We start from the raw sequence: 16,563 nt of genomic DNA, 5'->3' as shown, positions 1-16,563 counted from the left end.
ATGAAATTTGCACAGGAGCATGTGCTGATTTGCCCTGGAATGACTGTCAGTTAAACTGTATTTTGGGTGGTCAATGAATGAGACGTATTACTCTCATTACCTGTTTTATGCTCTTGGCATAACTCTGTAGTGCTCAACTTCATTATATATATAAATATAAATATAAATGGATCCATTTTATGTATTTCACTTCCTGCACACTCACCAGTTTCTCTCTCATTTCTCTCTACTGGAAAAAATAAAGTGCTGATTGAGTTGCAAGACGAGGACTTCGCCATGAAGAGTTCTCCAGGTTAGGCCATGATCCAGAAATATGATCCAAAACATACAGAGATGACAGAGCAGTTTCTCTTAGAAGTAGACTTTATTAAATCTGAATCTGTAAGTACACTAATGCAGCAATAACTGCTCGCAAATGCCACCTGGTAGAAATGACAAAATATTGTGTTTGATAATTAATGAACAGTATCACAGACCTCAGCTAAATGAATTTGTATAAATAACATATGTAGCAGTGACCCCACAGCATAAGCAATACGAGAAATGGATTTGGGGTTTGTGGTTTTTCTATGAATATGATATAAAAAAAGGCAAACAACATATTCTGTCCAATTCAGTTTCTATAAGGTTTGCCATTTTGGCAGCCCTAATATTAAAATGTAGACATTTAAATAAATAAATAGGAATAAAATTCTAAAATGTGTGCTTTTGTTTTGTACTAGCAGCAGACATAAATAAATAAATAAATAAATAATTTATTAAAAGTAAAATTCATAATAGGTATGCCACAATGAGTATTGGGAAAAAAAAAACAGACATGACAAATTATATTAATGAAAAACAATTATTTTTATTATTATTATTTTTTTTTAATGAAGTCATTTGACAATGAAGCATATGATTTTCATGGAAAGTGCTTTATAATGATGTCTAAGCAAATAATGTAAAAGAAGTCTAATATAAGTGACACCATGTGTTATACAGTTGCATGGTTGAAGTCATTGTCATCTTTGACCATCTCTCTCTCTCTCTCATCTCTCTTTCTCTATTTCTTTCTCTCTATCTTTCACATTTTCTCTTTTTCTCTTCCCATTTTGGCAGCGATTGAGGGCTTAATCAGTAAGACAAACTATGTTGTCTGGGGCTGCATCTCTTTAGCACTAGTCCAAAAAAATCTCAACACCAGTCTGCTAAAGATACCCAATGCATGTTTTAAATATGGCTCCTTAATTACCAAACTGCAGCATATCTTTACAGATCTGCCCATCATCCAACACTCTCTGTCATGAACGCTTGGCTGGAAGTTTCATCTCACTTGAAGCATCACGCAAAATATCAATTCTGTCACTGATGCTTGGATAGTTTTTACAGCAGCTATATTAGCCTTATCTGTCAACATATGACCGTGAAGTGAGACAGTAGAGCAAAGACGATCGGTCTCAGGCTCATCCCATGACAGAATGTGTTCCATGAAGGTGTTAATGAAACACTTTGCAACTTACACTTTCCATCAAGTACTTTGCACTAACCTGCATGAAAGAATTTCTCAGCTTATGAAGGAAACCAGTTTGTTTCCAGAAATCGGCAGTTTTATCTAGCTGGTTGTTACTGTCATTTGAATAGGATATGCTTTTTCGGCTGTCACATCCTCATTCATATGGCATAAGGATGACACATGTAGTACTAATATTTAAGCTTTTTTTGTCCCAGCTTTACGTTAACCAGCATTTTTCAGGGAGTTGAAATTTGTTAGATTTTGTTAGGTGGACAAACATTTCTCTCACATGTGCTACTGCAGTAAATGCTCAGGCTAGCAGGTTCTGGTAAGTGCGGCGTGCATGAGTTACACTGTTGTTTCAGCTCCAAATGCACATTGAAATATTAAAAGCATGTCTGAAGCTTCTGACTAATGCTGACATAGTGATCATGAGATCAGGAGGGATATAGTTTCACAGCCGCAGAAATTTGACCGTGCTCAACTCTTTTTCATCTATTTTTTTTCCCCCTGAGCATTTCTGAAGTGTGGAATATATTAAATTCAGTTTTGGGAAAATCTCACTAGTGATTTAGCATTTTTTTTTTCAAGGAATGTCACTTTGGGGTAATTTGTGATTTAAGTGCCTTACTCAAGGACATTCTCGGATTCCATATGCTTTAAAAAGGACAGTCTCACAAAATGTTTTACATTTACTCATGTCGTTTCAAACCTGTACGGTGATCTATAATGGGTTTTACTCTAGCAATATCACACGAGCAACTATTGTAATGAATTTCAGCATAGCTAGGCAAAGTCTCATTCCTACAGTCATGCTGATATTCAGAACAACATCATCATTTGCAAGTGTGATATTGATTTTATACAACAGTTTTGTAAATAAGATGTTATTTCAAGAAACTTCACACAACTTCAACTTGATACTCGGTGGGAATGCAGACAGGCAGAGTGATATTAACAGTGAAAAGTCACAGTGCTGTTGGACTGCTGTAAATATCACTCTTGGAGCGCTGCTCAGCCAGTCGAACTCAAGAACTGGAACTAACTGTTGTATAACGTGGAGTGCAGTTTATCGAGCATGTCTGCCATGGCAGATGTTTTCTGTCATCTTTGATCTTGTCACAGGGCTGTTCTTTGTTAACATTAGGACTCTTTACATTGGGAGCAGCCTGTTGTTTTGTGTTTTGTAGAGGCAAGTCTTCCAGAAGATTTTGGGGATGACAGAGGTTTCCCCTGTGAGTTTGCGCCGGATCTGTCTCCGGGACTCAAGGTCACCATCAGATCTATCTGGTAAGAGTCACCAATCTCTGGGCTAGAAAAAACTAGGGGTTTAAATATTTGCGAAATAAATAACAAAATATTTATGCATAATAATTATACAAAAATGCTGAAACAATAATTTAACTGCTGGGACAATCAAATGTTTATTAAAGGGCTCATGAACTGTCTGTTTTTATTTTGCACTGTTCTCTGATGTCCACTAATGTTATCAAGATTTTTAAATAAAAAAAAACCTTCATAATTTAGAAGTAATAATACTGTTTTTTACCCCCTCATCAGAACGCTCTGTTTGAATAAGCGTGGCAGATTGTAGACTCGGACGTACAGTAAAGGGCCACTGATATGATTGGATAACACTTATATATATTTGACAGTCTTCGTCCGGACACTGCTAATGTTAAAAACACATAAACACTCAAATGATCTGTAATATCAGACAAAGCAATAGTGATCACGCAATAAAAACGGTTACTAACTCTTGTGAGGGGCGACATCGCATCCGATATATTTGAAATAGTATTGTCTCTTAGTTTCAATCTTTCTGAAAATCCTGTGCCGAACTGTGGCTTGTTTGTAAGTGAATCTGCGGGAATATAAACTTAACAAAGGACCAAGTTTTTACTGGTGCCGTCTGGCACTTCATTAAAAATGAAGATCATCAAATAAATTTATCATTTTGTTTTTGTGTAGACCTGCGTTTGCCACTCTGTGCATGAATCGGTGGGCGGGGCTAAACTGACAGTGATGTAGAGGCAGGTGTTTATCATCTTCTGTGGAGGCGATGCATCATAAAGTGGCACAACCTGTCATTTTGGTAGATTGGCTTCAAAATAAGCAGTTTTTAGATTAATGAGAAGGTTTTGAGTTCTGAAACGTACAGAATGTTTTTTTTATAGCACAATGACATCTCGAAACATCAAGGGAATTTTGATTTCTCAGTTCATGACCCCTTTAAATTCTGTAATTATTGCTTTGAATTGTATTTTTAGATCTGTTACACCCTAATTAAAGTCTTATTCGGTCTTCCCCAGTGTTATGCGGTTCCTGGTGTCTAAGAGGAGATTTAAAGAGAGCCTCAGGCCTTATGATGTGATGGATGTGATAGAGCAGTATTCAGCAGGCCATCTGGACATGCTGTCACGCATCAAAAACCTTCAGTCCAGGCAAGACTTCAGTCTGTCTAGAATAAAAGTTTTCACCATTGCGGTGACCTAACAGTGACAGGATCCACCTGCTTCAGTAGTCAATCAGCATTTGGCAAGAGCTGTAGCAGAATTGTAAATAGCACCCTCTGGTGGTAATGTATGTGATGTTACAGAAAGATTAAACAAAACTCTAAAGCAGGATGAGATTTCAACACTGCTCAATCAAAATCACATTCACAGTGGGTTTCTTTTTTGTGTCACATTCAAAATGATTTGAATTCAGATTCACTCCTTCTCCAGATTCACAATAAGCCTCATATATGTTGTGAAATTACATCCACACATATACTGATATATTCCAACAGCAAAAACCATTTCTGTCATACATGTAAACATGAGACACTGTTCCTAGAAGCGGGTGAGAAGTGAACAGACATGTATGGAATATATTCTTTCTTATTTGTCGACGATCCTCACTGGGGTTCAGGGAGTGGTTTCCATGTGTTACTTGATGATGCTTGGTATCCATGTTCTCTCTGTGTACTTTGCCAGGATAGATTTGATTGTGGGTCCCCCTCCCCCCTCGACCCCTCGCCACAAGAAGTACGTAATCATTCACCATTAGCTTTCCCAGGCTGCATGGGTTTATTATTGGACAGCATTGGATTAAAAACTGCAGTGTTGTGTCAGTTTATTGTCACTAACTGGTTGGATTGTTTCTTGATTGGTTATTCTCTGTTCACCTTGAGAAAGATTTACATTTTTGATAGATATAATAATCTATAAATAACACACTGCTTTAGAAACGAGCATATGAAAAGTTAATTTATGATTAATAAAAAGTGTTTTTGCTGCACAATAATTCAACACACTATGGTGTGACCATGCAGTCTGTTTAACGGGGGAAGGGTGTAACTGTGCATGTTTTCCCAGGGTATAAAGTAGAGAGAATAACTTAAATGTACAGTGTGTAACACACAAAGCATCATAAGGCATGGAACCCGGTGCCTTTTTTGATTATTTTTCACACACCTTATTCCCCACATTATTTATTATATACTGTAAGTCAATTACCCTGCCATTGATGCAGTATTGTCTGACTAACATTGTTGGGAAGCTACTTTAAGGGTACAGAATCTTTCTAAATAAAACTATCTGATGATATCATTTATAATTTAATCTGAGATATTTTACAGGATTTTTGAACAAATGAATATGAATCTCAATTAAGATGACAGTACCAAACTAATTATTATTATTATTTAATATACAAATAATAGCAACTAACAACAGAATTTAACACTATATTCTGTTATAAAAAAGTAGACAAAATATGTAGCACAGGCACTTGAATTGAAGTTATTTTATTATTAATTTACATAAACCAATTTAACAGATTTTGCTAGATAGTTTCAGACAGTGTTATTTTACTATTAGTTATTTTAGTATTTATATACTATTGTAGCTTTACATTTTAAAAATAGCTTTTATTTGTATATGTTTGGTTTAAGAATTGTATTTGATTTATTATGTGCTTATGCCCTTTTCATTTTTGTTAAGTTTTTTATAAATGTAATTAAATAATTCATTTATTTAAATGTTATTTTATTTCCTTTTCAGCTTTAGTTTTGGTTAACTATAACAAAACAAAAAGATTAGACTATACCAACATTACAGTATAATTGAGAACCATCAATTTTAACATTTATTAGACTTAAAAAAAATAAACTTTATAATTTAAGTGAACTTAAAACAATCTTCACATAAATCCATTATAATAAATGTCATATTTACTTGTGCCCTTCAGCAAGTAGGAAATATACAGAAATTAAATAAAGGTATCAACACTAAATTCTAAATTAAATATAGATGAATCCTTAAAGCTACAGAAGTTATTATTTTTTTCTTTTGTTCTTTGATTAACAGATGTCACAGCACAGCTGGGTTATTAGGTTATTTGGCTGCTATTACTTTAAGAGCTTGCTGCTGAACGTGAAGCACTTTAATAAGAAATGATAGAGACTACAGTGCGTTCCGTCATAATTGTGTGTGCAATCGAAGAGCATGTATTACGAGCACAGTATAACGGCTGACAGCACAGTAAAATGTATTTTTACTGACATATGGCTTGTCAACATCTCATCTGACCACAGTTCTCTCGCGATTTCAACTGACTTGCATCTGATGCTGAGGTGAATTGGAGTGCACATCTGAAAAGTCTCCCATTTGATGTGGTCATATAGACCTTCTGTGTCTAAATAAATGCAATCCTTTTCAAGAAAAGAGACAGAAGCAGTTGTGAGTGGGGTGGCCAACCCTAGCGTCGGCCATGCATTAACTGCGTTAAACTGTAAAAATTAATCACCTGTATTAATGCTAATTTTGACAGCACAACTTATATATATATATATATATATATATATATATATATATATATATATATATATATAGTAGAAAGATTTAATTGAAAGAATCAAACTTGGTAGATGAGGCCTTTTAGGACAAATTATTTACTAGATTAATCAGATTTCCATGCTGAAAAAGGTAGTTAATTTATTTTTTTCTTAATTTTTAGTTAGTTTCTCCTCAACACTGATGTCAATAACTTTGCAAAGACACGTGTTTTCACTGCAGTATTGTGAGCGTTCATCTAAGTGTAATGCTGCAGCTTTGAAAGAGTCACATTTCTAAGATTCCAAGAGTCATCTTGATTTGTGAAGTCCCAAGTCCCTGACAAATGCATGCTGATCAACAACTTTGCAGTATTGCATGCAGCATGCAATATGGCAAATATTCACTTTCAGCAAATCAGGCGTCAATCATCTTCCCTCTTATTTCAGTTTGCTGTCCTATGTTTGCATTCGCATGCTTGAGTTCTCCTCCATAAAGCTAATTTCTGTTAACTTGACAAGGTACAGTGCACAGTTAACCACTGAATCTCAGTGTGGATGAGGGTGTATTGACTATGTGTCGAAGTGATGGTCTATTGGATCATTAGAGTGGACCAGATTGTGGGAAAGGGAGCCACGGCAGGAGAAAAGGACAAGCCCAAAAGCGACACGGAGATGGCTGAGGACCCAAGCATGATGGGACGTCTGAACAAGATGGAAAAGCAGGTGAAGTATGTTACATCAAGTTCATTTAGTGGAGGACAGTACACCCTTTAAATAAAGGTCCTTTATTAGAGTCTTTGGTTCCATAAAGAACATTTAGCATCCTTGGGACCTTTCCATTCCACAGAACATTCCACCAAAAGCTAATTTAATTATTTGCATGAGTAGATTACATATAAAGTCAATGCAAAGATGCAAAGAGAAATGAATTCTCAAACACACAATATACGCCTCAAACACATCTTATGCTCAAGTTGTAAAATTTGAACTTATGTAGAAAGTTCTCATAACGTGTTGTAATGCTAGCCAATAAGCGAAAAGCTTTTTGACATGTCTGATTGTATAAAAAAATGGAAGAGATCATTATGGCATGTTTTTATTCACAGGTGAGGAAAAAAACATCCCACAAGTAATCTAGAGGAATAATGCGATGAGAATATTCACTTTGTGTTTGGTGTGCTCACACCATTAAAAAGAAAATGTTTATTTTCCTGAAAGGTTCTTTAAAGGGGTCATCGAATGCCCATTTTCCACAAGTTGATATGATTCTTTAGGGTCTTAATGAAAAGTCTATAACATACTGTGGTTAAAATTTCTCAATGGTTGTATAAAACAACACCTTTTTACCTGGTCAAAAATAGCTCTTTCAAGAGCAAGCCGTTTTGTTGCATGCCGCTTTAAATGCTAATGAGCTCTGCTCACCCTGCCCCTCTCTTCCGAGCCGCTCTCTGAGAGACGGTAAACTTTAGCTGCATATGTATATGTCAGTGCTAAAGGACTTCACTGTTTCTCCTTGTGCAGGTGGGGGCAATGGATCTCAAACTCAACTTTTTGGTCAGCATGTACACCACACATATGGGCATCCCACGATCTGAGACCGAAGCCCTCCTAGGCTTTAAAATCCCTTACCCTGCTCCTCCCTACCACAGCCCTGATGATAAGAGTGAGAAAGCACAGGATGAGAAAGAGGATGAGGATAAAAAGAGTGTGTCCCCTGTCCATCCTGGTCCCAACGGGACTCCCACTGATAGCCAATGTCGGCCCTCTGTCTCATGGCATCATCAGGATGACCATCCCCTCAATGTGCCTCTCTGGAACAACAGCCGAGGAGTTTCACCAATAGGCACTGACGACCCCTCGCTGTACCGCCTCCCGCCTCCACCATTCCATGAGATCGGGGACAGCAGCCGCTCACGTAGGTCCAGGAAATCTGTCCAGCAGCAGACGGCCATTGAGAGTGACACGTCCCTCTCTATTCCCTCAGTGGACCATGAGGAACTGGAGCGCTCTTTTAGCGGCTTTAGCATTTCTCAGGCCAGGGAAGAGGATTATGTGCCACCGGTGAGACTGGGGCTTTTTGGTAGAGGCGGCGGGACACCGTGCACCCATCTTAGGCCTAATCTGGCTGAAGGGGAGTCGGATACAGACTCTGACCTCTATACGCCGGGAGCGCCGTCTCCTCTTTCGTTTACTGGAGAGGGGCCTTTCAGTGACAGGATGTGGCCTGGTCTGAAATAGTTTGGAGTTTGTTTAATGGACCAGTATCCTGGATGTAGCTGATGGATGTGTATGTGGCCATTTGATGGAGTGAATCATTTTCATTGTCGAAAAACAAAAATGTGGGAGTGATTACCAACTGCATTGATGCCACAGAATCGAGAATGAATCATAAACACTGCAATTAAAAAAAGACCCCAAACATGGAGGCTAAGGAGATTGTGTGTATTCAATTACTGGCATGGAAATTAAAAAGGCACCTCGTCTTTATTACTTTGCGTAGTCACCACAGCTAATGTAGTATCAAATGCACTTTACCTTTAAACTGTAATTTTAATTCATGAGATATTTATTTATTTATTTACATTGTCTTTTCCTGAAATGCGTTATGAGACTGTTATGAAAACGAGTAGTTAATCAGGGCATGTGTCTGTAGTAAGCATTTAATTAACATTTTAAAATGAAAGGTTCCTTTGGAGAAAATTAATTCAGCCAAAGAAAAAGAAGGCAGAAAGCTGAGCATGCAATACAGGTTCTTTTCCCTCTTACATTTCTTATCTCTGTAGAATGGAAAGATGAATTAATTTTTTATAGCTACATTCAATAGCTTTATAGCTAAAGTGAAAACACTTATGGAGAGAGACACATACTTTTGGAGGAGCTATTAATATTTCAGGAACCCTGGTGATGATCAGAGGACAAATATCCATGCCATTGTATGCAATCAGTTTTAATTTTCTAGAATTGGTAAGCTGCACTATGATATCATGTTTTATGCTGTAGTGAAGAAGGCACTGAATAATAAACAGATCTAAAAATACATTAACTGCATGGCATGTTTATGGAATATAGCTTGTTGACAACCTAATAGGACGACAAATGAGATAGCAATGAAAGAAAGTCCCTTCAGCTGCAGTCAGATATAGTCAGGGATGAAGGAATTGAAAATGTATCAATTGTATTTATTTGTTTTGTTTTTCAAGGTCAGTTTTACATTGAAACCACTTGTTTGTCCAGGTTTCTTGTTGGGCCCAGAGACCACATATGTCTGCAAATGTAGCACTTTTCCTAGTAAAAAGGAGGAAGATTAATCTATTTAGATGTGGTTTACATAAGAAAACAGGGATAATCATGTTAAAAGATATGCACATTTTTCAAAGCGCTGTTCAAACATTACAATATTAGGTTGCACACTGTAAGGAAATAAAGTTGGTTTTGTCTCAGACTTCTGGTTTGTCCGTGTCATGAGATTTTGCATGGCTTTATGCAATGGTTTCTCTATCATACTTGCAGAGGCCTTGATTTCTTTGTGTGTGTGTGTGTGTGTGTGTGTGTGTGTTTTGAATTCAGTAGATCCAGTCCAGGTTTTCTGAGGCCCACCAGTAAGACAGCACACCCACCGTCGTCACTAGACCCACTGCTAGCACTGAACGCAGCAGGGCAAGACACTATCGAGAGGTCAAAACAGAGTTAGGCTAGATTATTGGCTTTATTTATTAATGACTTTAATGCTGTTGTGCTCAAGGCTGATAGAGGAACTTAAATTCTACATTAATAATGACAGGATCAGAACTGACATTTCTATGAAAAATATGAACACAATTTATACATAAAGCGTACCGTGAGCATGTTGTTTTTCATATTTCAATTCATATTTACCTTATTTCTCTTGGGTTGTTCCTTCAGCTGCTTGTCTGCCTTCTGTAACCCCTTTGATAAGACTTTGTACCTTCCTGTGTACAAGCGTCTCTCGGTTGGTTCATCAGAATCACTTTGCTCCTGAATCATGTGGATAGCAGTAAGACAATGACTGGTTACTATTATTTGATCATTTTATAGTTTGCTTGATGATCTGATGTTCTCACCTCAGTCTTCAGGATGCTGACAGTGTCATCTTCAGTGTTTGATTCCTGTTCACTGCTGCAGGACAACATAAAACGCAAGCTTACAAAGCTGAAATATGAATGCTATTGAAGCTGAATGAAATCCATCTTACCTGTCATTATCTTCCTCGTTTTGAGAAGATTGTTGGCGAAATCTTAACATTACTTTGTGGGTCCTGTCTGTGACTGTTAAGAGTGACGCACATATTTATATTTAGAAGGCATTTTTATCTGAACCCAAGATCTTGATACTAACACCATTTGAGCTACAAAAACTATTTTCCCAGCAATATATATAGCTAATTTGGGAGTCCTTTCTTAGTATTTTCAACATCAATGTTGAAAATATTTCAACTTAATCATAATCAATATTTTCTGGATTCTGAAAGAATAGCATTTATTTGAATTTGAAATCTTTTGTAGTATTATAAACGTATACTGTCTCTTTTGATCAATTTAATGCATCCTTGCTGAATAAAATATTCAGTTTTAATTTCTTTAAAACTAATCTTACTGACCCCCAAAGTTTAGAACGGCTGTGAAATTCTATAGTAAATGTCACACTTACCCTCATTTTGTTCCTCTTCATAATATCTGTTAGATGCATCAGTTCTCGCTTGTTCCTGCTTCATTTCCCTCTCTATTTCACTTTTCAGCATCTCCAGGAAATCGTAATCATCATCACCGATCATTGTACCTGAGTTCACTTGAACTTCTTCATTAATATCACAGTCATAATCCTCAAGTTTCATGTTGTCCTCATCCATCAGAAGGGCGCTGATATTGTCTATGATGTGTGAGGGTTCACGGCTGTCTTCCTCGTTGCTTTGGTCTCGTTTGATTGAACTGGACTCTGGAGGATGCAACTCACTGATGCAACTTACTGTGCTCGGTTCCTCTTCACTGCTGTGTGGAAATATCACATGCAAATCGAATTTATGAGCTTGTATGGTGCACTTAAGTATAAGATATGTATGTAACACAAAACAAAACTTTCCTTTTCAATTGTCAAATCTTGAAATGTGTCTTACCTGTAACTATCCTCTTCATACTGAGAGGATTCTGGCTCCAAACAAAATGTCACTTTGTGGCTCCTCCCTGTTGTTGTTGTTGGGTAAGAATTTACCAAAATTAAAAAAAATTGATTTTAATAAAATTGTGGTAAGTTAAGATGGTTCACAAATGAGCATTTACCCTTGGTTTCCTCGTCTTCGACAGACTCGTAGTATCTGTTAAATGCTTCAATTCTTGCCTTTTCTTTCTCCCAGTCTCTCTCGGTGTCTTCCTCATCATTCTCCAGCTCTTCCAGGTAATTGTCCTCCTCATCACAGATCACCTCTCCTCCATTAATGTCCCAGTCATATTCATCGAGCTTCAGAATGTCCTGGGACCAAAACATCCCGGGTAACAGAGTGTTGATATTTACGTCTCCAGTTTCTGAAAGTTCTGAATGTTCACTGTTATGTTCTCTGTTGTTCTGGTCTGTTTCCACTGATGGATGTGACTCCGCAACACTTATGTTTTCAGGTGAATCAGTCTCAGAAGAATCTTCCACTACAGTTCCACGAGATGCTGGAATACTTGATAAACCTTCTACATCACACATCTCTGGTTTGAAGCTATCTTTGCCCACCCCATCCACTCCTTCGTGCTCAACACTGTGCCAGTCTGTAGCAAAGTCCTTCGTGAAGGTGTGTGTGTTTTTGTCCTCTGTGTCAGTATGTGAAATGAAATCGGGTGTATCTTCTTGGTTTTTGCAGTAGTCGTCCCCATCACTGCTGAAATCACTGTCATAGTCCGGCTGCTCATTCATGTAGGATTCATTGGAATTGAATTTGAAATTCTCCGAGATCCCATAATCAGAACTTTCCCCAGTGTTTGAAATCTCGCGATGATATTCAACATCTGACTGGAATGAGATGTCATCATCGGATTTCCCAGTTGTTGTCTCCACATACAGATCTTCATTCTTGACATGAGTGAGCATGTGTGCAGGATCCATACATTCAGCTTTCTTTTGGACATCATCATCTTTCCTTGAAGTTACAACACTGTATGGCTGGAGATGTTCTTCTGGGCCTACAGCCTGCACCTCAGCTTGTTTGGTGTCCATTTGATCGGGTTGTCCTTCACTGCTGTCCCCACTGTCAGTTTGAGACAGATCAGAGGGATACTCTGCTAAACCTTCCTCGTCTCTCTCATGGTCCTCATGATCTTCTTCTGTAAACTCTTTTATTTCATCCATAGACTCAACCTCAGCTGATGCACTGTTGTCTTGCAATGTTGACTGTATGGCACTTAAATGATTGAGCTGCTTATCATCTGGTGCATGATGAAGGACATATCCCTCAGTGCTGTCAGGCTCCATTCTTTCCTCTTTTAATGTTGAGCACTCATTTTCGGTTTTATCCACCATCTGGGAGGCCAGGAGATGAGATGTGGTCTCCTCCTGAGTCCATGTGCTCATTGTATCCAGACCATATTGAGTTCCTTTTGGGAGAACCATTTCCAGCACATTGACATCTTCAGCTTGTTCCTTGTTAATTTGATGGATATCTTCATGTATCTCAAATTCATTCTCTCTGCAATCCTCTTCATGCAAGCTTAATTGCTGGTTTTGGGTTTGTGTCTTATTTTCGACTGCATCGTTGTCATCCCGTGAACCACAAAGCGTAGATCCTGCCTTCGAGCTTTGTTCATCTAAAGAGAAGTTCCTATTGTTTTCAAAACAGTGCTCAGTTTTCCTCTTCCCTATTCGTCCACTCTAAATCTAAGTCAGAATCAGAGTCCTCCTCCATGTCTGGCTTATTTTGAAGTACATTAATGCTGTGTGCGGTTGCTGTGTCATCATCAAAGTTCAGATGCTCAAAGTTTGCCTCGGTTTCTATAAAATAAAATAAAGGAGTACACACATCAGTACTTATTACACTGTAAGAAAAAAATCAGTATAAAAACAGATCACATCCTGGTAGAAAATACCAGTACCTATTCTGTAAAGTTTAACTTTTAAACACAACACATCTCATCAATGCGCAATACAAACGTGCTAAACACCTGTGAAAATCAATACACAAAATGCAGCATGGTACACTGATGTTTTTATGGACTTTTCTTTTAAATAGGTGAAATTGCATTCCTCAACCCAGAATATTTATGGAATACCACAGTTTAGTAGTGAGATCATTTGATATGATATGCGCAAATGTACATTATACAAAAAGTGTTCTTACCTTTGAATGCATCGTTGAGAATATCAGCCATGTTTTGATCCATCTTGTTGTTGACACAGCAGGAGGTGGAAAGTGTTTCATTTCATCCCATACAGACAAATCAGATTCAAACATGACAGACACTCTGAATGTTTTAACACTTGACAAAATGAGAGTGTGTGTTACGTACTGCTTTGTGTCATAGCTGCTTCCTGTTTAAACAGGGTCATGCTAACAAGAACATCAACACAGAATTTACTAAACAAAATAAAACAGTCACATGAACATACGATTTAAATCAACACTTTTAAATAACAAAAGTTAACTTATCAAATATGTCAACTTATATTTGCTTGATTACTATTATTTACATCTTTTATGTGTGTGTGTGTGTGTGTGTGTGTGTGAGTGGGTTAGTGCAGCAGGAACGCAGTCTTGTATGACATTTTGTAGGTTGTGGTTGAGAAGCACAAGCACACCACACATCTCCTCTAAATTGATACATCCTCCGCATGAGTCACATGCCAATTTTATTCAAAACGCTGCTATGGCTTTCCATCAGATAATGTAAAATGTTATCAAAATGAACTAGATGCTTGATATCCATTCTGAGAGGTTTCTTTTTAAGTGAGCCACTGTAGTGCTGCGTTTACGTCGATTTTATAGTAAAATTACAGAATGAAAGAACACAAGAGCATAGTTTCGACTCCTTTTGATCAAAACATGCAACCTGACTAATCATGACCCTTTCATGTGTATATAGTATGACCGTTTTGTGTTTTTTTTCCCTAGAATTTCAGTTAAAATGGTGTGACTGGAAATATGAGGACACTGTGCTTATTATTTAACTTTGACTATTAGCAACTTCAATATAGGACACTATAGCAAAGCACAAAGACACCATAAATCCAAAGTTTATTAAAAAATAATTGTACACATAATATTAATGAATGATCATTTAGAAAAAATGGCATAAATAGTGTATTAAACAGCTCGTTTTTCCTGAAAACAGCATAATAAAATATATGATGAAAAAATATAAGCTTTTACTTTCCATTATCTATTCAGATTTTCTATCAGTTCAGAGCCTTAAACAGTTGTTTATGTTTTCTGATGCTGATGTTTCCATGCATGACAACACAGTAAATGTGTGTAATAATTGTACATGCTGCACATGTGGTATTGGACACTGAACTGGTAAATGATCACTATCATACTATTAGAATTGATACTTTGTAGGTCATATTAACAGAGATTTTCATTTCACAGTTCATGACGCAGGAGGTAGCCGATGGTTTGATTTCAGATCCACCTCGACAGGATAGTGGTCACTGACTTCCAAAGCCTAGAGGCAAAAAATGTCAAAGATTTTATAATACATTTGACGCAGTTCTATGAATGAACTCTGTTTTGCTGTACTGTTTACCTCTTCCTCAGATAGATTGAATTCTTCTTTGAAGTTGAATGGTAGAGCAGATTCCGGAACTATTCCAGAAATTAGTTCTTTGCCATGAATAATAATCCTAAAGGGGGTTTCCACAAAGATTCTACTATTAGACCATCTAACATTGACTAGTATACCATTGTAAAGTTGTAGTTTAGACTGAGAATGCTATAGAGTGCTGCAGGAATGAGTCCTAAAACTTGGGCTTTTTACTTCTGGTGACTGTATTTTTCTCTGATCAAAACGTGAAAGAATAGAGTTAGAATAGAGCTTGTTTTCTGGAATAATCCAAAAGTCAATACTAAGGAACTGGTGTAATGGTAACCTTTGGGTTGGTCTTCGAAATTATGCCATCCATGTAGCACTCTATTGTTCCTGTGGTTACTGGATTGGTATGCTATAAGAAAGTCAGACCTGTCATAAGCGCAGCGTGTTTTTTCACGCACTGTAGTGTCTTGTTCATCTCTGATCAGCCAGTGGAGCTTTGGGTCACTCCTGAGACGCACGTTTTTCAGTCCTTTATTGGTAACATAGCTGCAAGCTGCATTTAAGTCCCCCAGAAACATCACATTCTAGATCAGAAGGGCAAAAAAAGAAATGAAATAGAATCTAGGAATGAATATACAATCTATAATTTTATCTAATGATTTTCGTGTACCTCAGTTTTCCATTTCTTCCTGACTGTTTGGAAGACCTCATACAGTCCCTCCATTTCTTTCATTGCACTCTTAGGACAGGTGTGCTGACCGATAAGGACAAAGTTCTTCACCACTGTAAGATAATGCAACCAGTCAGATTCAATATGAATGCATCTGAGATCTAATGTGCTATTTTGGTGGTACTAGAAATGCTCTGTGGAGCGTTTATGACGTACAGGTAGTTGGAGAATGGATCCGTATGATGAACGGCTCTCTGGCGAATACTGTGCTCTCGTTGAACTCTGGGTGCTGGTATTGCTCTTGCACCTGTAGCATGTCTTTTCTGTGAATACAGAAGTTTATCATCATCACTCCTGGTGTTTGCAAAATTCAGGTACAGTATGTTCACAGACGATCACTTACAATGTGTTAGTGACAGCGCACATTACCTGTAAATGTACACATACTGCTCTTTATATGTTTTCTTCCCCATTCTTTTGCTCTCTAAATGTGTGTAAATGTGAGATTTGTCAAATCTGGAGGAAGGAAAATGAAAACATTATTATATGACACATTAGGCGTGTGTCACGTGTGTCAGTAAATGCAGTGAATATACCTGTTTAGGTTCATCAACAGTGCAGGTACAGCTTCGCCTCTAGAATCTCGAACTTCCTGAATCAAACTCAGGTCACAGCGAGAAATGATCTACAAGTTCAAAATGTTTTATTTATTGGTTTATAAAATTATTCATATTCTCAATTATTCTTTATCTTTGTTAAAATAAGCCATTTTGTTCATTGTATTCGTTGGACAGGTATGATAATCAGTGAGGACATTTAATTTTTAGTCATATTCTCA

The 16,563-nt window shown here is 37.3% G+C and overlaps 2 protein-coding genes, 1 long non-coding RNA gene and 1 pseudogene across 4 annotated transcripts in view; 1 reads left to right on the top strand and 3 right to left on the bottom strand.

Annotated features, from left to right (window-relative positions):
• Window positions 1–8,552, top strand: part of LOC113107764 (potassium voltage-gated channel subfamily KQT member 2-like) — a 28,796-nt gene extending 20,244 nt beyond the window's left edge. Inside the window, exons 12-16 of one of the 2 annotated variants that reach the window (XM_026270464.1) lie at window positions 245–292; window positions 2,686–2,785; window positions 3,808–3,939; window positions 6,920–7,037; window positions 7,836–8,552. In XM_026270464.1, the coding sequence (XP_026126249.1) occupies window positions 245–292; window positions 2,686–2,785; window positions 3,808–3,939; window positions 6,920–7,037; window positions 7,836–8,552 (1,115 nt within the window). The remainder of the gene's footprint in view (window positions 1–244; window positions 293–2,685; window positions 2,786–3,807; window positions 3,940–6,919; window positions 7,038–7,835) is intronic. The other variant, XM_026270465.1, reaches the window with a different exon arrangement.
• A 1,303-nt stretch (window positions 8,553–9,855) lies between these two features.
• LOC113107765 (uncharacterized) lies at window positions 9,856–10,468 on the bottom strand. The gene is made up of 3 exons (XR_003292710.1): window positions 10,397–10,468; window positions 10,191–10,310; window positions 9,856–9,979 (listed from the first exon to the last, which is right to left on the bottom strand). It is a non-coding gene; the product is annotated as an uncharacterized LOC113107765 (long non-coding RNA).
• Window positions 10,469–10,941: 473 nt separating this feature from the next.
• LOC113106841 (uncharacterized) lies at window positions 10,942–12,881 on the bottom strand. The gene is made up of 3 exons (XM_026268855.1): window positions 11,609–12,881; window positions 11,446–11,512; window positions 10,942–11,320 (listed from the first exon to the last, which is right to left on the bottom strand). The coding sequence occupies exons 1-3, from the start codon at window positions 12,879–12,881 to the stop codon at window positions 10,942–10,944; spliced, it is 1,719 nt and encodes a 572-aa protein (XP_026124640.1).
• A 1,957-nt stretch (window positions 12,882–14,838) lies between these two features.
• The window catches only part of LOC113106840 (deoxyribonuclease gamma-like), a 2,226-nt pseudogene continuing 501 nt past the window's right edge, over window positions 14,839–16,563 (bottom strand).

This window comes from Carassius auratus, chromosome 8 (genome assembly GCF_003368295.1).
Source record: "Carassius auratus strain Wakin chromosome 8, ASM336829v1, whole genome shotgun sequence".
NCBI lineage: Eukaryota > Metazoa > Chordata > Actinopteri > Cypriniformes > Cyprinidae > Carassius > Carassius auratus.
The sequence above is the reverse complement of the archived record's forward strand: the minus strand, read 5'-3'. Positions and strand labels throughout refer to the sequence as shown.